General features: G+C 36.2%; 1 protein-coding gene across 3 annotated transcripts in view; it reads left to right on the forward strand.

The window, feature by feature from the left end:
• The first annotated feature begins 562 nt into the window (after positions 1-562).
• The window catches only part of GLRA3 (glycine receptor alpha 3), an 89,246-nt gene continuing 67,815 nt past the window's right edge, over positions 563-21,993 (forward strand). For 2 of the 3 annotated variants that reach the window (XM_027676695.1, XM_027676697.1), the window contains exon 1: positions 563-920. In XM_027676695.1, coding sequence (XP_027532496.1) covers positions 802-920 — 119 coding nt within the window. In that variant the 5' untranslated portion in view covers positions 563-801. The remainder of the gene's footprint in view (positions 921-21,993) is intronic. The other variant, XM_027676696.1, reaches the window with a different exon arrangement.

The following is a 21,993-nucleotide window of genomic DNA, read 5'->3' on the forward strand; positions in this document are numbered from 1 at the left end:
TGGAAAAGTCAAATAGAACAGAATATACTTTTCCTGCGTCAATCAGCAGTGTACTTTCAAAATACTGAAATACAGAGATGGGTTTCCCCCACTTATCCATTTCCTAAGAAAAAGCATACCGCCAGCCCTACAAGCAAAGCAGAAGCACCCCTCTTTCACCAGTCCTTTCCGGCACCTGAGGTCCAGTGAGTCCATCCCGGCCCTTTGGTAGTCGCTGCCCTTGTGTAGGCATCGACCCGGCCACCCTTCTTCCCGCGGGAGGGAAGGCGCTCAGGCAGAGACCCTTCTGAGCACAGAGCAGCTGAGCTCTCCCCTGCGCCTCCGCCCGGGGCACCCCTCCAGGGCGCCCCCTCGCCGCAGCGCCGTGCCCGGTCCCTCCCCGCTGCCTCCGCGGCCGCCGCGCTCTCGGGGGGGCGGCCGCAGCAGCCCCCGCCCTGCCTCCCGCCCGCCCCGCCGCCGCCGGGCCGCGGCGCGCCCCGTGCCCGGGATGCGTCCGGCGGCGGAGTGCCGGCTGCTGGCAGGAGCCGGGGGCAGGCGGGCGGGCAAGGGGGCTCCCGCCGCCACCGCGGCTCGGCGCCGCCGCCGCGGCTGGGATTAGGCTCCCGGTCGACTGCGATGCGGAGCGGCGGGGCGGGCTCGGTGGGGCCCAGTGGGAGGGCGCGGGGGGCCGCCGGGCACTAGGCGGGCGGCGGGCACGGAGCCGCCGGAGCTCTCCAGGGTGCTGGGGCGCTGCCCGCCCGCCTTCCCGCGGAAGCCGCGCGGCCGCCCTCGCCCATCGAGCCGCGCCGCCGAGCCCCTCCGATGCCTCGGACAGCACCGCTCCCGGGGTCCGCCGCGCCTGCGAGCAGCATGGCCCGGATTAGGTACCTCCGCGCGGCTGTCTCGGGCTTTTATCTGTGGGAAGCTGCGCTACTTCTCAGGTGAGTTGTTTTCTTTGGGGAAGTAAAGGTGTCCAGCCTTCCCGATTTTCGGGCAGCTGAAATGCCTGGGACTGGCGCGGAGAGCCGCCGCGGTCACCACCTTTCCTCACCACGAACGCCCGGCTCCCTTCGGCAGCCAGGCTCTGGGCACGGAAACTAAATGCATGGAGTCCACGCTTCGCCTTCATCTGCTCGCAGTTAGAGTTTGCCGATATGATCTGTGAATTTTATCAGTGTTTTTAACAGTAATTGTAACACCAGTGGTATTGAAAATTCTCCAGGTGCAAAGTGTCTATATGTAAAAGTTACAGAAGATAATCTGAGTTGAGAATATATAGAACTTTCTTATTACTTTCAGTTCTTCTCAGTAAAAGGAAAATCACAGATTGATCAGTGGTCAAGTCAGGTTGGGGAAGTCTTATACAGAAACAGAAAAACACTAGCTGAGTGAAGAGAGGGTATGGTCTACAAAACTTCTGTTGAGAGGGAAAGCTTTTGCCGTGCTCCTAGCAGTCTAAGATTTGTATTATGAAAGATGGCAACATATCCATAAATTATGACCTCAGGAGAAGACTGAGGTTCATACAGCTTTTTCTACTTTCTGCCCAGCACACTCTTTCTAGGTAATGTTATTATATTATATTCAAGCATTCTTTTAATGCACAGCTCTGGAAGTCTAGTGATAGCAGGCTAAAATAAACTTGAGTCTCCATGAGGGAAAACTTATAAAGAAAAATCACACATGTAAAGAAATAGACTTCAATGTCATCATGTATTCACTGCTAATGCAGTTACCCATTCTTGTTATCAACAAATATTCTAGCTCTGTATCACAATAAACAAACTATGGCATATAACATGCCAGACTATTTTAAGAATCCCATTGTTACTTAATAAAGATTAAATAAACTTAAATTCTAAGAGAGAGTTTGGGGATACATATAAGGGGTTTATAACCACGAAGTTAACAGTGTAGTGCCCCACAATGATGGCACACTTCACAAGTGCTCACAGGCTTATAACAAATCTTTCCTTTTTGACGTTAAGTTAATGACCTGCTTTGTATCAACATATGCAACATAAATAGTTTATAATGTGATTTTATTGTAATTGTGCCAAAAGGAAGAGATTTTAAGAAACTAGGTCACATAGTATAGGATTAATTAACACTGGCAGGAAGGAGTAAATTCACATATGTTACAGTTTAAATTTTCCAGTTGCATTGAGTATCTAACATTCAGAGTAGACGACCAGACTCTTGGGTAGTGTAGGAAATACAAGCAGTACTATACTATTATTATGTCATTTCAATGTACCTGTAGATCTTATTTTTCCTCTGCATATTATTTAAATTCCATCCTGATGTTGAATGCTTTATTCTTTTTTAATGATATAAAAACACTTATTCCGAGGGAAAAAAGTATAAAGTCAATTTTGAAAAGCAGACTGGTATTTTGCAGAATGAAATTCTGGACTCAACCTGTTTCCAAATGTACACAGATATCTTATTTAGCATAAATTCAAACTATTCTTTTCAGTGTCCAGATAACTGTGCTATTGCAGTAGCCTTCTGCTCTTAAATTGTCATTTTATGACAATGAACATGCCTGCTGTGCACAAGGACTATTTAGATTGAGAAAGAGTTAAGAAAGCTGCTCTGAATCTATGTATATGTTTCATATCAATCTCTATATAGAGACTGCTGGTGCCTTTAGGTCCAGGAGAAACCTGAGTCAGTTCAAGACACAGAATATTCCTCCCCATGCTTTAATACGGAAAAAAAGTGGGGGGAAAAAGTTAAAATATTAAAAGCTGTAAAATTCTCAAGTTTCCTGGAGCCATTAATTCTAGTTCTTTTCCTGCTGGTAGAATGCTCTTTCCACTCTCTGTGAGTCACCCAGAGTCCAGCCTTAGCACCTGTATAATACTTGATGAGAAGATGGATGTGCTGCGAATTTCTAGAAACAGTCAAAACTTAAGTTTTTGCTTGCTCAGACATTTTAGAAAACATAAAGGTTTCTTCTCTTAAATCATGTAACGTTGAAACTTTTCATCTCTTCATTAAGAAGCAGAAGGCTGTGTGAGAAGACTGGATGAACCTAATGGGAAAAGCTTTCAATACTTGTCCAACAGCCCTGAGGCTATTTAAAATTACCGTTTAAATTATATGCCTGTGAAGATAGATGTTTAGTTTTATTTTTAGTGCAGTTCAAATAAAATTAAGAAAGGATTTTTTTTGGTATAAAGTTACAGGCTTGCTACTTTAATGAGCAAAGTCTTAAGACTGGCATGCTTCATAAGAGGAAACTGCACGTTATTTATTTTTTAAAAAAATAATTTTTCATCCTGCATCAAAAGACTCTTCAAATTGCAATGAATGAAACAAGATGTGTATTGCTTATTGTAGGATCTAATTATTAATTTGATTTCTGAAAGACATTGTAGAAAGAATAAAACATTAGAAGAACAACAAAGCTGGTGAAAGGTCTAGAGAGTAAGTCATATGAGGAGGGCTGATGGAGCTGGGGTTGTGTAGCTTGAAGAAAAGGAAGCTCAGGGGAGACTTTATTGCCCTCCACAGCTACCTGAAAGGAGGCTGTAGCAAGGTGGGGGTCAGCCTCTTCTCCCGGGCAAATTGTGACAGGATAAGAGGAAATGGCCTCAAGCTGTACCAGGGGAGGGTCAGGTTGGACATAGGGAAGGATTTCTTCACCAAAAGTGCTGTCAAGCATTGGAATAGGCTGCCCAGCGAGGTGGTGGAGCCACCATCCCTGTAAGTGTTCATGAAACAATTAGAAATGGCACTTAGTGCTGTGGTCTAGTTGACATGGTGGTGTTCAGTCAAAGGTTAGACTCAGTGACCTTGATCTTTTCCAACTTTAATGATTCAGTGATTACTAATAGTCTTTTATAATATTGTACGTTTGTACTACTATGTCATAGATGAATAACACAGTTATTGATAATATATCAATAGATTTTAAATGTGAAAAACAGTGGTGAAAGCACACAGCAGTCTGATTTATGCAATGTATTTTGGGACAGAGAGAAAAGCTACGGTTAGACCCAAAATAAAACAAAATATTGCTTATTAAGGACTGCCAGTCCAAATCCCAGTGTGATACTAAGAGAGTGGAGATGTAAAAAAGAGGGTAAAACCTAGGGAAAATAATTTAATGTAGCCTAAAAATAGCTTTAATTCACTACCAAAGAAGGAAAACCACTTCTGAGATACAGTTTGAAATTATAATAATATCTAAGACTGAGTATTCTTCTGAGTTTTCATTAAAGCAATAGTGTTAACAAAAAACCCTCTGGATTTGCCTGGATTCCAAGAGGTCATAATGAAAGCAAGATCATATTTGTAGAGTCAACACAAATATCATATTTGTGAGTCAAACAGTTTTATAACAGGTCATGGACTTGCATGGGCACCAGCACTGGGTCTCTTAGATCCCTGTCAGGGACTTGCCAAGGACTTGTTTTCTCTTTAAAGGATGTGATACATCTATTTTATATGTAGACCTGTGTATAGGGAAAGCACAGGGTGAAGAGGAAGGTGGCACTGTGGAAATGCAAAATAGATTCTCCCTATGTCATTTTTCTTTAGTTATCCATATTAGTATAGATCAAGAATCACACTACAATTAGGTTATTTCCTTTTTCTTTGCTCTTTTCACTACTCCACTGGCCTTACATTGGAGAAGCAGTATCACAGACATAGCTAATTGCTCTTTGAAACCAGATTCTTGTGGAAAAAACCTCCACGCAATCTAACTCTAGGGCATATCTGAATTTACAGTTAACTGATTTTGAAATTGTTCCTGCATTTCATTGTAAATTGATTTCAGGTGAATAGCTTTAAGAAGCAGAAGTCCTTATCCTTTAAGTCAGCATTAGTTCCTTCAAATAACAAAAGAGAAAAAAAAATCAGCTAAAAGCTATTAAATCTGACATAGCATCACAAACATCTTTGAAAATAAAGATTTTCAGGTGTTCTAATGAGACTTCAGTTGATTATTAATATGTTAAGAATTATACCTACAATACTACTCAAGAAATAAAAGCATCTGTTAAAATCAGGGCGGAAATAAAAGTGTGTGAAAGGAAATCTATTAATTCAAGATGAGAGCACTGAGGTACAGTACCTTTCCTTGTCAGTTCAGACTCATTTTTAAAGATGGTTTCTGTGAAATAAATCAATTGACAGACTCCAGGTCCTAATGAAAAAGATTTAACAGGTCTCAGAGAGTAGCAAGGCAAGGGTAGGTGAGCTAGGAGTTGAGACTCACAGCAAGTCAGGAAGGAGCAGGATCCTACCAAAAAAGTTTGCAATTGCACAGCACCTGTGCAGGAGAAGAACAGTTCAAACAGCTGTTCAGATCGATCGGCAAAGTTGGTAGTTAAGAGGTAGGTCCAAGGTCAAAGCCAAAGAGTCAGGTCAGCAGACCAGGCTCAGGATCAAAATTGTGAAGGTACGAGTCCAGGTGAAAGTATACTTGGACACTAGCTCAAGCAGAGACCAAGAGCCTCTCCCCAGCACTCTGGAGGGTGGGAAAAAAAAAAAAAGCGAAAACCAAACATGGAAAAAAGGAACAGATTCTGAGAGAAGAGAGGTGAACCCTGCTGAGGATTCTACAATTCAAACAACACAAACAGCTCTGTTTCAAAGCTGCGCTGCTGCACTCCCAGAGTTCGCACCGAGCCTGGATAGTCAAACCCCTGTGATGGGGGAAAATTATAAAACATTAGGAGGAGACCATCAGGGTTCCCTTGCATGTACCCATATGGAGGCATTGTTCTTTCCAAGACTCAGACAAAAATGAAGTGGGGGTTTTGTGACCAAGAATATGTAATTCTAATTCTCTTATATTTCAACTGTACCAGTGAAAACACTGGAATCCCTTTGTATCAATTAGGAGTTTTCTCATGAGTACAAATTTGATCAGAATTTTCACTATCCATTCCTTATTTCTATAAAAATTAAGTTAGTTTTCTAAGTGACTACCATGTTTATAATTCTGGGAAAGAATAATGTGTATATTTTTTGGTTTTTAATACTATAAACTGGAAGAAAATTAAATAACAAAGAAATTTCAGTTAAAACCATGAGTCTTTCAATTCTTACAGTGCTAATGATGTTTTCTTACTTTTCAACCTCTCCTAATTCATTCCTAGCCAATTGATGCTAACAACAACTGAAAGCAAGTAATATTGTGAGATAAGTGCTGTGCTTCTGTATGATTATAAATGTAATAGCTCCTCTATCAGATTAGTCTTGTCCAGGCATCCTAGAAATCATGACAATCAAAGAGAATGAAAATTTTTACAAGATTAGAGCTTCTCGTTTTAACAGATTCAGAATACAAGCTTCAAATGACCTTACTGAGTATTATGTAATAATACCTATAGGGAATTATTCCTGCAAATCAGCTTTTCTCAAGTAATGACTGATGAAGAGCCCTTGTATGTGTTGCTTCTTGTCCTCCTCATTGTTTTTCCTACTGATCTTCATGATGTTTATTGAAAGAATCAGTAAAGGGAGATAGGAAATAGAAGGTATCACTTTCACTACTATGTAGGCATCATGAATAGATGAAGGCACCTTTTTAGGGATATCAACCACCAGCAGAAAGGAATTATCTCAGAGAGCAGGAAAAGACACAGCTAAAAACTATGTTTAACAAGAATGTAGGACCAAAACAGAGCAGTGAGAAGAGCATCAGAGAGCAGAACAGCCTGCACAGTAAAGTCAAGAGAAAAGAAAGCGAGAATCTGTAAGACTACTTTTTTCCTAGCACAATCCACTATTTTTTATGGCTTCCAAAGCAATATGATCCCTTCTGACTGATTTCTTTAAACCTGTGTCAATGGAAATGCTAGAGTAGTGAGGATAAAAAGAAAGAATGAGGAAAAATGTAAAAAAAAAATAGACAGTATGTGTTTGCAAAAGTATAAAAGAACGCATTTCATTATTACTTTTCCAGTTAGATGTCTAATTAATTGCTCCAACACACATGTTGTTGAATACAACAGCAAACAGGGCAATGATACTTGATCTACACTGAATTGAACTTTCTACATATTGAACAGAATCACAGATTCGATTAGATTGGAAAAGACCTCTGAGATCATCAAATCCAACCTATGACTGAACTCCACTGTGTCAACTAGATCATGGCATTAAGTTTCACATCCAGTCTTAAATACGTCCAGGAACAGTGACTTCACATTCCACAATTTTTTATTTAATTTTTCAATACCACATACCACCCTGTTATGTCTCCAAACTTACCACTGATATACAAGATGCGTGGGGACAGCAGGGAGAGTCGAGGGTGTTTCCAGGTAGGAACTTCCCTAAGGAAAAGCAGTCCTCTTCAATAATGTTATTACTGAAGTTTCTTTCTGGTGACATGAAACATTAGAAAAATGCAGTTTCTGAGAGAAACAGTTTGAGACCACAGAAAAGGTAGAAAATTTCAAGAAGGCTCTGTCAAAGCCATGTGGTCACTTATGGGGCTGTTGAAATAGTGGAGCTGCACAAGTGGTGGGACTACAGATTAATACAAATCAACGGTTATGGGATTATCAGCTGATTACCCTGAGACTCTTTTAGTGAAACAATAGAGTAGAACACAAGAGTACTAAATTGCCTCAAACTTTGAGGTTAATTGCTATTAAACTGCATGTGATTTTTACAGTTAAAACTAACTTAGGAAGGGTATCATAAACAAAATCAGTAACAGCTATGACATTTAAAAAGGCAAACCTATTTTCTTCCTCTTCCTAATTAAAATTCAAGCTGTGGTTACAACTACATAACTTACTGTTTTAATATTTGTCTCCTTATCACATTCCATCTTTGATATAAAATAGATATATAAATAGAATTAATCTAAAAAAAGGTACTGGATTGTGCTCCCCATCACATCATTGCCCAAACCTTCATATACTCTCTACAGTTTCTGTAAAACTCCACCATGTCTAGAGTTTATCTCCAGTTCCTTTTAAAATACATTATTAACACTTTCTCCCTTTCTGAATTTTGAAAGGTAAAATATAAATCTAACGTAATCCTAAACAGCATCTCTGAGGATCCATAAGTGCCAGAATATGTAATTTTACAGATGAATTCCTAGAAAATTGGCTGTTTACAATTTTCTATGATTTTTACCAACAATTAACTTTAATAATTTTAATTTCAGTCAGTAGAAATGCCTAGTTAATACAGTTGTACGAGCATGGTTTATCGAAAGGTTGATTTTTGTTGTTTTTTTTTTTTTAAACTGTTATGACTTTACGTCTTGGTGGGTGACTGCAGAGCTTAGAGACTGTTTTGTGAAAAGTTGCTTTATACTGTTCTGGGATACAGTGGGACTCAATTATTAAAAAGACCATGATTTTTTTTCCTGAAAAGTTTTTTAATTTCAAAAAGTTTTCAAAACTTCACTGTCCTCTATTATATTTAGTAATGTACAGTAGAATCCATGCTCTGGGCATGTGTAGGCTAAGATATATCCATCAGCAAGCACCAACTAAACTTCCATTTTTGCAAGCAACATATCTGCCGACTAAGAGTGTTCTACTAGATAAATAAAATAAAAAGCACGAAGTTGTAAGTTGCTGGCAAAATTAAAAACTTTGAAATCTATCATGACTAAAGCACTGACTTTGCACAGCTAATTTGTGGGTTACTCCAGTATTCTATGATAAATGTTAATTCTGTGCCTAAACATCTATACAGCACTTCTGTGAAGGGATGTCCATCCGTCCAATGTTTTCCCTGAAGCTATCAGGTCAGATTCATTACCTCTGACTCAGCAGTATTAGAACTAAATTGAAAGTGGGCAGATTTCAGTGTCATATCTGGACTACATCCCATAAAAGACATAGTGAGATTTTTAATTACTTTATACTGATAGAAAAAATCCTTTATGGAAAATTTGAGGTTTTGTCTTTGTTTTATTTCTTTAAAAAAAAAATTACCAGCGTTTGGTTAAACTCTTAATTTGCAAGAGTTTAAGTAAAAATAAATATCTTCTAGTTTCCCTCAGTTTTTGCACACCAAAGATTGATAATCAATCACTTTGAACATAATATTGCAAATTTTTACTACAGAAAATGAATATGAAGTGCCCCCACTTAAGATAGTAATCTATGAATACAGAAAGTACAATAGAGTGGAGAACTGGAATTAAAAATGCACTTTGCAAGTTTCTCCATATATATGTTAAAATTTTACCAATTTTATCTCCAAAACTTATCCCAAAATCTCACTGTGCAAATGAGCTCTCAGAATATCTCTATCTCTTTACCTGTTTTTTTTCTGCCTCTACACATACTTTTAAACCTTAGATTGCTCAAATTTCCATCTGTAATCAAAATGTGAGCACAAAGGCATTTGTTCAGATTCCCTAAATAATAGTTAACAGAATGCCCTTTTTCATCCTTTTTGACAGGGATAACTCCTTCAGGAGATGTATCGAACATGATAAAGGTTGCAGCACTGTTTGGGGGGTGGTGGGGGTTGTCATTGCCTTCATGATCATCCAGGAAAGGGGAAGGGATGCTCTACCTGGACCCCATAAGTCCCTTGCTCAGCTGGTGTAGGATTTACAGGGGCAATAGGGGATCAGTGCAGGTCATGGTCTTTCCTTCACTCAGCTTATTTTCAGTTCTTTACACAAAGCTTAGAAGACTGAGATGATAATTAAGAGGGTATTGGCATAACGAAGACTAGAACAGCACCGACTAAATATGTATCTGAGGGGATGTATCTGAGGGGATGTATCTGAGGGGATGTTTAAACACCACTTTCTGTACGTGAAAGAGAATGCGTGTAGTGGACCAGGATAATTTTGGTAGAAGCAGGAAAGGCTAGCAGCACTGTTTTTTTAACCTTCACACTATTTTCTCTGACTTATTCCGTAAGGAATATGCTTCAATGCATGCATTAGGAACACTGGGTTCTGTCATCATGTGGCATGAATTCTGTCACTCTCATCATCACCCTGAAGCTCAACTCTGTTGTTTGTTAAAGAAAGTCTTATACTGATTTATTATAGTGTTGATCCTGGATAGAATTAATAAAAAGGAAAAATTATTTAATCCACGTATCTTACGTAAATTAACACAGCTGATTGAACATTATCATTCCTGTCTCACAAAAAATTCCAAAGATTTTCTTGCTTTTACAATGCATAAAAAGAATTTTAAGTTTCAGAAGGCAGGAAAAATCTTTGCCAATCTGTAGGGATGTTCAGAGTTTTAAAAAATTAGAACCCAAGACCCCAACTTCAGTTTCCAGTGACATTAGAGAACAGATTGTGGCAGACAAAATAGGAAGGACACTGAACAATATTCCACCCAAGCCTACCAACATCTCATAAAACAACATTGAAACAGATATGTTTCTGTAAAACTATGTTTCAAGAAAACAGTATTTTTTCAAATAGAAAAAATTTATCTGAAGTGAAACTTCTAAAATAATAGTAATAACAAAGATCTACAGTACAATTAGCTGGCTAATCAAAATAAACAATTTCATGAGAAGTGTTTTGGAAAAACACTTTATAGAGTGACTTTTCAGACTATATTCAGCTTTCCTCTAACTGAACTTACATCTTGTCAAACTCATTTTGGGAAAAAAGTCGAATCTTCTAAAGAGTCATTTGACATGCTCACTCAAGATACAGGACTGATACAAGCAGAGCTTCCCCAAGAGAAACAGAACAGTGTTTAATTGAATTGTTCTTCAGTCTTCATAATCCTGAAGTTTAATTCAAAATCGATTTTGTATCTACGTTTGGTAAACCTTAACCATTTCATTCTATTGTAAGATTTTCTGTGAAGATTTTAATGAATAGTAAAAATTGAGAAGAAACATTGGAAAGAACTCATTTTCAATTTTCGTTATGGTTTACAACTCATAAAAGTGGATTTTTAAAGTAAAACTAGAAAAAAGGAACAGGATACTTATTCTAATTGGTCATAAATTATGATAATAAGAAATATCCCTTTTCTACAGATGTACACTTTAGTGGACACACTGTTCCTGTTTATATGGAGTGAGAGTACAGCAACCTAGTAGATGCAAAGCTGATGGGGCAATGCCACAATAGTAAAAAAATCCATTAGAACTAGAAAACACAGTAATATGCAGCTATACAATTTAAAGAATATTTTGAGATGTATTCAAAATACAGAAGCAGCTATAACTTGTAGAAATCTGTTTGCAGAATTCACAGGTTGCTCCTAGACTTAGGAAAAATTTGCCTAGAGAAACAACAGTTTGCAGTTTTTAGCCAGCCAAAAGTCTCATTTGCATCAATTCACCTTTCATTCTAGTGTTGCCTCATTGTCATCAGCTGAATTACAATTTACTATGGTGGTGAAAGATACCAGTCAGTTCCTTCACAAGTTCAATTGGCTAGAGGAATCATTCATGAATCATGAAAATAAATGTAATTGTTCAACTCTGACAGCTTTTATAGAAGGATATCTACTGTAATAAAATATAATAGTCAGAAATTATTTTACTTGGTCATTTTGCAATCTATCCATTACTCCAATAACTTTTCTCTATTATTCAGTTAATACACAAATTATTCTTTATAGTGAGATAGTAATGCTCAGACTTCTATAAATAAGTGGTTCACAGTTTCTATTTTCAAAAATATTGCCTTATTTTAGCCAAGTATTATCTAACTAAAAAAAGAAAAAAATAGGAAAAAAAAAGTTAATTGAATGTGGGGAAAATCTCCCTATCTTTAATTGAAAGTTAAGGTTGTCAAAACCTAAACAGATTTAGTAGTTCTTTGGGAAAGCAAGTGATTTATCAGAATTTGAATATTTGAAATATTCTCTGCTCCTGTTTGAGTCAGCTTCCCCCCCCTCAAAAAGTAGGTTGAATAAATTAAGAAATATCAAGAAGCTAAGACCTGAGTTTAGAGCATTTATAAAAATAGTCTATACAACAGGTAAAAAAGACTATTAAGTAGGGGCTTCTGGGAAAACAATGAATGAATATTCAGAATAAAGTCATAATTCATAAAATATATTAATTCCCATGATGCATGGCTGAAATTGTCAAAAATAAACTTGTCTTAAACAAGAAAGCAAAACTACAGACACAACCTCTAGTTTCTTGAAACCATATCTTAATTATCGTAGAAAGATTTGCCCATAGGATTATGAAGGATGTTGGCAAATTAATTTTCTTCCTTTACCCTAAGAGATTTTCTTTTCCTAAAGAAGGAAATAGTAAAGTTTTGTGCTTGTATATATGTACCAAGTCACAAACAAAACCAAATGTATATGAACTTAACCTTATCTGCCCTCTGACCTCTAGAATGGTGATCATTTCAAAATGACTTAATCAGAAGACTTAAAACCTAATTATTTTTTATTTTCCTTTCTGTTAAGAAAAGCTGAAACATTACAAAGCAATGCAAAGCTTTTTGAAACTATAGTACACAGTTTATGTACTTTATGTAAACACGTCTTTGCCTAAAGTAAACACATTTACTTCAACAAGCTAATTTACTTCCATGACCAACATGACTGGAGGAAGATCATAGAGCTGGAGGAATTCTCAGCTGTATTAATAAAAGGGAAAAAAATTTGGCACCATAAAGATATCAGAAACATCCCAAAATAATGCTTGTAACCATCACCTAGGCTACAAAGAGCACTAAAATTTAATGTTAAATTTGTGACTGAAATAGAAAAATTAATTTTATTCAAACCTGAAAGAAAACATTTTTTAATAGTTGCATTGAAATGCAATCCCATGTATATTTCATGTAGCTTTCATTTATAACCACTAAAATAATAAAGAATGGATAATTAGTGAACTTAAAATAGAAATTTTTTGTTTGTTGCACATAAAAAATATTACTTTGGCTGAAAAAAGTGTCCTGATGTAACTCTACTTATCTCTGTAGCATTATATCAAAAAATTAATCTGACCATTTGCACTTAGTCAAAATAAGAGGATAAAAGGACAACTAGAAAAATCTAAAACTGTAAAAAATCAGCAGAAAATCTAAATCATTACACAAAATATTTAAAATTCTCTTGAGGATTTTGCTTAGAAAATACTCCTTTAAAATCTTGGTCATACAATGCTTCTGCTCCTCTTAGTGTAAATGACAGTCTTTTCTCTAGCAAGCATGAGTTAAGAGTTCTGTGTTTTCTATGATCTGATAATACTATTACTATCTAAAACATTGCAAGATATGAAAATCTGCATTTTCATTGCATTAGGAACTTTCAACTTCATGACCTCCAACAAATAAAAGAGATTTCATCTTTAATTAGCAAGAAACATATTGTTGTCAGTTTTATCAGAAATAAAAGGAAAAGCATTTTAAGTATCAGTCTTTTTAACACATCACAAACTTAATTCTTTGTCCTTCATTTACTATCTTTGGTTTTATTACATGCCACCCTCTTCCACTATTCTTTCCCCATAAGAAACTTTATTTTTTTTGGTCCATCAGAATGAAAGTAATTTATTCACCAATAAAGCATAATTCAAGCAGAATTATTTTCATATTGGAATACAAAGGAGTTGGAAGGAAATAATCTACATATATGAAACTTGAAGAAGGTAATCATCACAATACAGATAATGTAAAGAGCTTGAGTCTTCTAGTGGATAATTCAGAGAAGGAGAGGATTTTGTGGTTTTGTTCTGTTACTTAAAAGAAACTCTCTCTGTGTGAGCTAGAATGGGACAGCAGTTACAACCAATTCTATGTCACTTTCAGTACTTGATCCATGCAGATTGGACCCTCTGACACAGATCCTGTCTTTCCAGAATGGCCTTGAATTTTTATGAATAAATGTTGCTAATGGATGACCTCCAATACGACAAGTCTATTCATCTTCTTTTTCCTATGAAGAATTTTCATTTTCAATAAAGAGATTGGTTTAAAATGTATTGAAATTTTTAAAAATATTTGCTATAAAAATATTTATCCCTCCTTCTGAACTCCCATTCCACAATATTTGCCTCATCTTCAAGGCTTTCAAAATTTAAAATTGTTTATTGCAATAAAAGAGAGAATTGTATTTCTTTTCTCACAAAACTATCTCAGGTAGCCAGTTTAAACACATTACACCTCAAAAGAATCACTGAATCTGTTAGGCTGGAAAAGATCTCTCAGACCATCGAGTGCAGCCTATGACCCAACACTACCTTGTCAACTAGATCATGGCACTAAGTGCCACATTGAGTCTTTCCTTAAACACCTCCAGGGACGGTGACTCCACCACCTCCACCACCTCCCTGGGCATCCCATTCCAATGCTCAATCACTCTTTCTGTGAAGAACTTAATGTCTAACCTAAACCTCCCCTGGCACAGCTTAAGATTGTGTCCTCTTGTTCTGTTGCTAATTTCCTAGGAGAAGAGACTGATCCACACTTGGCTACAACCTCCTCTCAGGTAGTTATAGAGAACAACAAGGTCTCCCCTGAGCCTCCTCCTCTCCAGGCTAAACAACCCCAGCTCCCTCAGCCGCTCCTCATAGAACTTGCATTCCAGACCCTTCCCCAGTCTTGTTGCCCTTCTTTGGACACACTCCAACACCTCAACAGCCTTCCTTAATTGAGGGGTGCAGAACTGAACACAGTACTCAAGGTGTGGTCTCACCACTGCCATAGAGGAAGAATCACTTCCCTGGTCCTGCTGGCCACACTATTGTGGATGCAGACCAGGATGCCATTGGCCTTCTTGGCCACCTGGGCACACTGCTGGCTCATGTTCAGCTTCCTGTCAATCAGTACGTCCAGGTCCCTTTCTGCCTGGCTGCTCTCCAGCCACTGTGTCCCGAGCCTGTAGCGCTGCATGGGGTTGTTGTGGCCAAAGTACAGGACCCTGCACTTGGTCTTGTTGAACTTCTGTGGATAAAGCTAAGGTTTTTCCAAATTTTTGCAGTTTCTCATTAAAATGCATGTGTTCAGTTAAATAGTATGACACAGATGTTTTATCATCCACAGAAATCGAACAAATTAGTATTGCTTTACACTGATGTATTATATTTTTTTGGTGTAAAATTGAAGGCAGTTTTTGTATTTCTAAAAAAAGCAGGATTTATTTTTGTAAAAACAAGGTAAACACATTACTTTGGATGGGCTTGAGGACTTCAGTAAATATTCTTGTTAGTGTTTTTTGGTTTTGATTTTCAGCTGTCACGTGCTCGAACATTCTTCTGTCAAAAAAGTATTTTTGTCAGGTTTATGTACAGCTCTTGAATAATGTGTGCAAATTCTACTTACTATAAATTCTGATCTTGTTGGCCCTTTCCTTATTTTAATTAGTAAATCAGATATTAACAGATATTCCCTTTACAAAATAAACTTCCTATGCTTTTGACCTCATCAAGCTTACTGTTTACTTTTCCCATTAATTTTACCAAATATATTTTATGAAGATCTATATTGCTCAGAAGAGGATTTAAAGACTTTCATCATACCACAAAATCTTATTGCTACAATTTTCAAAATGCAAGGCACTGTCAGGTAGTCCATCACTACCAATTTGAGGATCATTTCCTTTTAGCAGACCTTGTTAATGACATGGTTACACTGAATAATTTTTGTTTTTAAAATTGATGAATTCTATCACCATTACTTACAGTTACAGAAGCAAGGGGAGTAGTCATGAGATTAATTCACCTAACTATTATTGGTGAATTAATGAATAAGTACCAGTAGACTAATTTACTGAAATGCTTTTGTGCAGTGCTGTTTGAGAGACGCAACTAAGTGCATATTGGCTGCAGTTTTTGCTATCCTTATGAGGGTATAATTAATTTCTTTGAGCTTCTTTTTGAACCATTTTAATATAAAGTGCATTAAAAACATTCAAACATCAGCTGAAGAGAATGGACCACAAACACAACATCCAATTGCTCCAGGGGTTTGGGCACACTTGCTGTCTGAGAGAATAAGTTAAGTAATGAAATGAAAGAGCTACTGGACCATCACAATGCATATAGCAGCACTGTAGTATGCATTTTAAGATGAAATGCAAACCTTTTACCTCTCTAAATGACTAAAATGGATTGTTTTTAAGACAAAAGAAGTAATTTATGATCAGATGAGAAAAATCAGCAAGAAAATATGACAATAACTTGGTGTTAATGTAAGATCATTCAAGATAAAATATATAGTTTATCTATGGAAGGAAGAAAATTAACTTACCATATAATTCAAAGAAAATTTGTGTCAATTGTGTTCAAAAGTAAGTCAGTGAGACTCTGGAGACTACTCTCAGAATAATCGGGATAAATTAACACACTGTCCTAACTTGGACTTCAAAACTTCTTTCTGCGAACTTTACAGTAGAAGGTAAAATTACAGCACACCATATTCTTGCTTTATCTCTGTCACCTACCTGTAGCTACAACAAGAAGACTCAGCAAATGGTGTAAGATGTAATTTCTTCCTTCACTTTCTATACTATTCTTATTTAGCCCTTCTGGAGTAACACAAGCTTTCTTATACAAATGCTGACAATAGTCCATTATTTCTTTTTTTCAGTATTTTCAAACAAATAGATATATTTTTTAAGGCTGAAACCACATACTGAAAGCAATTTTTAAGAACCCACCTTGAAGGTGAAGTGTTAAAAAGAGAGAAATCAGTGAAAACTGGAACTTTCTGCAGTACATAAATTATGCAAAAGTCTCAAAGCACTGAAAGTTTCAAAGCATTGAAATTGTCTTTGAAAATATATGTTTTAAAATAAATCTTACATAAAGCACTTTCATATATAAAGTTCCTTTCCTTTATTTGTGCTTTGGTAAAAATGTGCAGAAGTTTAGGATAGATAGAAAAGAGACAACTTCTGAGTAGAACAGAGTGATTCTTCCAAAAAAAAAAAGACATGGGAAAGCAATCTGAGTTTTGCAGCTTTAGATGTTTTAGAGAAGGAAACATTTGTGAAGACTGTAAAATTCCCCCAAAGAGTTTTTCTTAATAATTTCATTTTGGAGGAAGGGAGGAGAGAAGTTTTCTCTCACAAAGGTGCCTACTTTAAAAAGACGTTTCAGGAGCTCAGATTCATGACCCATGACCCATCTTGGTAGCTAAATTGCCAGTTACTAGATGAGATCTCCCATTGAAATTCTGTAGATGTTGATGCTATGGCTGCAGTGTTAACTACATTTTTTTTTTCAGACTTCTGTAGTAGCAATTATTTTAAAAGCATAAGAATCAATAATGATGTAAACATATTCTCAGCCAAGGATTAGAAAGGAACTGAGTTCCATTACCTGCAATCACAGTTATCCATGTCACAGATTCCTAAGACCTAGCTCCTTCTTGAAACACCCAGGGCTTTTCTATCTTATCTCAAAATTTTGAACTATTCCTGAAGTGTTTCAGTGGTTGAAAGCCTTTCAGTTTTGATCTAAATATATCCCTGGACAGTTCAAATCCATTATCTTTCATGCCAACATTATAATTTAGCTTAAAATTCTTTGTTCTTTGCAGGTCCATGTCACAGATAGAACATTAGCTCACTTTTTCCTAGTTGTCGGCCTCTGAGTTTTTAAACTGCGTGTAGTTTATGGGCAGCTCAAGTGCAGTTTCCATTCTGGACATTAATTCCATACTGTGCAAGGAGCTGATGCTCATACAACTGCTTTGTAAGTCAAATACCCAGATGTGAAAGGAATTGAGCAAAACGAGCCAACATTACGACACGTAACTTGCAACCCTGATCACAGGTTACAGTACAGGCTACTGCAAGCCTGCAACCCAGTCCCCGCATAGAAGGACCCTGAGAAGACACCATTTTATACTTGGAACCATGCCCACTTCTCCCCTGCCCTAAGCTCCTCAAATCCATCAAATGTCTTTTGACACTCTTAAGATTTCTACATGAGATTTGTAATGTTTACTCTGAATTTAGCCTGCTTTTCTATATATCATAGTTCATTCCTTTTCACCAAGCTACCCTTATATGAAACACAATACCTTATATTTTGCTAAGCTGTTTCTTCCAGAAAACTGTGTTGTCTTGGCTGATACAGGTTGATCTTTATAGTTAAAGTGTGTATCCAAATTCCCATTTGAATTTGTCTGTCTCTCATTGGTTTTTCTTCTGCCTTTCTTCTTTAGATAAGTGTCCAGCATTTTCTGCTCTTTGAGGTATTTATAAACTTCAATCATGCTATTTTTTCAATCTTCTTTTTTGATAAACTTTTGATAAAACAGGTTAAGCTCTGAAAGTCTCTTACTTGAAGCAAATTTCCCTAACTTTCAGGTCATGGCTTAGTGGCTTTCTTCAGTACCTTTCCTAATGCTTTAATGTCCTTTTAAAACTTGGATATGGAATTTGATGCAATGTCCCAGAATTGGTCTCATTAATATCATATAAAATAATAAGTGACCTTCATGCTTCTACTCACTCTTTCAATCTTTCCACACCATTGGATTACACAGTAGTGCAGTGAGAACTTTACCATCACAGTGCTGAGCTGCTCGACATGAATTCTAAATCCTTTTTCAGACACAACTCTTTCCTCTAACTCTGCCCAGATTCCCAGTTCATATATCTCTTATTATCCTTTCTCAGATTTTTTTAAATTGTTCTACTTAAATGGCCTGAACTTAAGAAATAGGTTATTTTCTTGACATCATCAGTATTTATGCCTCTGTCAATTCTTTTTGTATTTCTTAGTTTTAAACCATCAATGATTTTGCATTTTCTTTCCAGATCATAGAGAGCAGCACTGAACAACATTCTTACCTTTTTGTTTGGAATTTAGGATGTGGGGGCTGATCTCGAGAAGCTGCATCTTGTCTGTGCTGGGCTGCTTCTTACTCTTTAACATGTATATCCCACTGTTAAAGGCTTCAGCTTGATGTAACAGTTTCTGACTCAAATATGACTTTTGATAGGTTATGCAGTGTCACACACTGGTGATTTGGCATGTCTTCCTATCTCAGCCATGAAATTCCAACTTGACTGTCGTTCAGGTATTGATACAAAGCTTATCTACCCTCAGATTTTTGGTGAACAATGAATAGACCAAAGACAGGAGTAATTATAGTCCTTGTTATTCTATTTATCTATTCATGACTGGTTTTGTGTAATACCTTATCTGAAACAGAAATTTTTGCCCTAATTTTGATGGTGTAAATTCATCTGGTCACAAATAATTTTTGAATGCATCTTTTGACATTTTCAATTTTTTTCCGGATTCTTATCTACTACTTCAGCTAACAAATTTCTTTTTAAAAGATTGGGAAGGCTTAATTTACATCATAAAGATGCTCAGGATACATTCAGGAAAGAGAAATCAAGTACTTCCCAAAGTCTGAAATTGAAAAATTTAAATTGTTTAAATCGTTATAACTGTTAATAACATTTACCAATAGCTTACAGACACAACACAGAATCACTACCAGGGAGACCATTCTTGTTGGTAACTTTCCTCATAAATTATGAACAGACCAGAAGAGTGTGAGGTTATAATCTCTCTCCAAAAAAAGATTTCAACAATGGGAAGCCTCTACATGTGAAAAAAAATGTACAGCTTTCTTTTTCAGTGATGTAAAGTAGCATAATGTCTTTATGCTAATCACAAGTCCATTGTATCTTACTTTTGAAAGCACTTACTGATATTAAAATTCTTGCTGATACTAAATTCTTATTATTATGCCTGTTAGAAAATACATGTACAAACTGTGACAGGTCAGAAATTAATTCTCTCTGGAGGCACACAAAGCCATTCATGGACTTATGCAATAGTTGTATGTCGAGGACAAAGCTCTGTGCATTAACATTAAAAGGAGCTAAATTCTTAGTTCATGAAAGGAGTGTAACCTTCTCTAACCCTTTAGCCAGAGGTCTGGTATTCAGAGGTAGTGTGCAATAAAACTGAAGAACCCTTACCATGCAGATTAAATTTTTATGTTAAGCTGTAAACAGAAAACCCCTTCCTAAAATCCACTGCCTTACTCAGATTTTACTGTATTACCAAGTCTTGCTCCTCCTTAACTAGGCAAGTATTATACAAGTCATCTCAAGTAGATGAAAATTTTATTTATCCAATAGTATTCTTGCAATATGTGTTTTTGATTAAAGTTACATTGAAAGGGCAGAATTCTACAGCTTTTACTCGTAACACACCAAGATGAGTAAAAGGGAAAACATTCCTTGAAGAAATATTTAGTTACAAATTAGAGCTGATTTCTGAGATAAAACTTACTTATACAAAATGTATTAATTGTACTGAATGTGTTGTTTTCATAAGCAGGCAATAAAATTATTCACGATATTTTGAGACTTATAGCTGACTAATCAAGGCAAATGTTAATGATGATGCTATCGTACAAAAAGGTAAACATTGCTTTGAGAAAATCCGTAATCACAGCAATTATTATTTTTCCTATTCAGCATTAGTTATCTTAATTTCAAAGTACTCTATTTCATGTCAAAGCAACAACTACAGGTACAACAAAGAAAGATTTAGAAAAAGTTCAGTGAAGTGTAAAAAGGACAAACAAAAATTCTGCATTCAGAGAAAGTGATTGATATTGAAGCTAACAATGGGCTTTCTATATTTGTGTACTGCATAATTTATTTATATTAAGAATAAAAATATAGGATTATATATCCTGTAGTAGAGAAATTCCATATACCTTTTGAAATAGAAATATAACTTTCTTATAGAAGAGTATTAGAAAGAAACCTAAGTGTTACGTATACAAACAGTAATATGATTCTTCTGCCTTGCAAGTAGATACTTTCCAGAAAAGTGTAATTGGACTTTCATATTTTATTTGCTTTATAACCATCTATGATGTTTTACAGAAACATAAATGACTACAAGTTGCAATACCATGATGAATCAGATCCACTCAGAATGATTGATAATGAAAATTATAGCAATAGTATAATTTCAAATTAAATTATAAAAAAATATGTTGTCTCATTACTTTCTCAGAAAAGGAAATACATTCTCCAGCTATGGGAAGAGAAAAAACCAGGTTAGCTTCTGAAGGAGAGCAAAGAAACATTTTTACTGAAAGAGATACCAAGGTATTCAGAACAATTTAGAAATTTATTAATAATTTAGAAATATACAAATAAACTTACACATAGAATACAATAAACACTAGATAAGCAAATAAACAGAAGGATCAATTTTATCTTTCTTATTTCATTTAATATTACAATTAAAAGACTTAATTTCCAGTTTTAATTATTATATGAGTAAACCACAGCATTCTAGAGGTTTCTATATTCATATTTGGTGTGTGTTCAAATTTGTAACAGTTAAGACCTAATATGAAATAATTTTTATTTAAGATATTAAATTAAGACTAAAATTTTAGCAGACCTTCTAAATGGAATTTGCCATAAAAGTGTAAATTTTTACATTGTGAGTAACAGAATCTAGAGAAGAAAAAAATTACATTCACAATCTGCCCTCCACATGGCATCTGCATACATACATACCCGTATTGAATTTTTCTATTTTGAAACTCCATCCATTGTTAACAATCAAAGTTTAGTGTAGGTTTTTTATGAGTTAGAAAATTCCTAAGTGTTTTAAGTTATTCTCTGTGTTTACTTCTAAACAAAGGCATATCTAAGCACTTCTAAAAGAGTGAATTGGCATGGAGACAATGTTGTGAAAGTAAAAGAGATTCAAATCCTTCTGGAACAGATTTTTTACTAGAATTCAGCAAAAACAGTCAAATTTCTTCATCTTTTTTGAGATTCCAAAGGCCACAAATGGTTTTAGTTGCACTGTGTATCACACTGTACTCAAAATTTTATTTATGTATATATTTACTGACTGTATTGTTTTTCCAATGTGTGAGACAGCAGTCAAGTAAGAGTTTCACAGTAATAAACACTTTTTCTTTGGGTCCACATGGCTGATCACAGCGCCAATACTCTTCTGCAGAGCACACTTTACAATGTCAGTGGGAGTTTTGCATGCATATGGAGAGATGGCTATAGGAGATGACATTTGTCATGTGGCCCTAAAATAGTACCTTCAGTAAGTTGTTGGGGTTTTTTTCCCACTGTGGCAGTC

The sequence above is a fragment of the Neopelma chrysocephalum genome, unplaced genomic scaffold, assembly GCF_003984885.1.
Source record: "Neopelma chrysocephalum unplaced genomic scaffold, ASM398488v2 Primary Assembly neopelma1_42, whole genome shotgun sequence".
NCBI classification, from domain to species: Eukaryota; Metazoa; Chordata; class Aves; order Passeriformes; family Pipridae; genus Neopelma; species Neopelma chrysocephalum.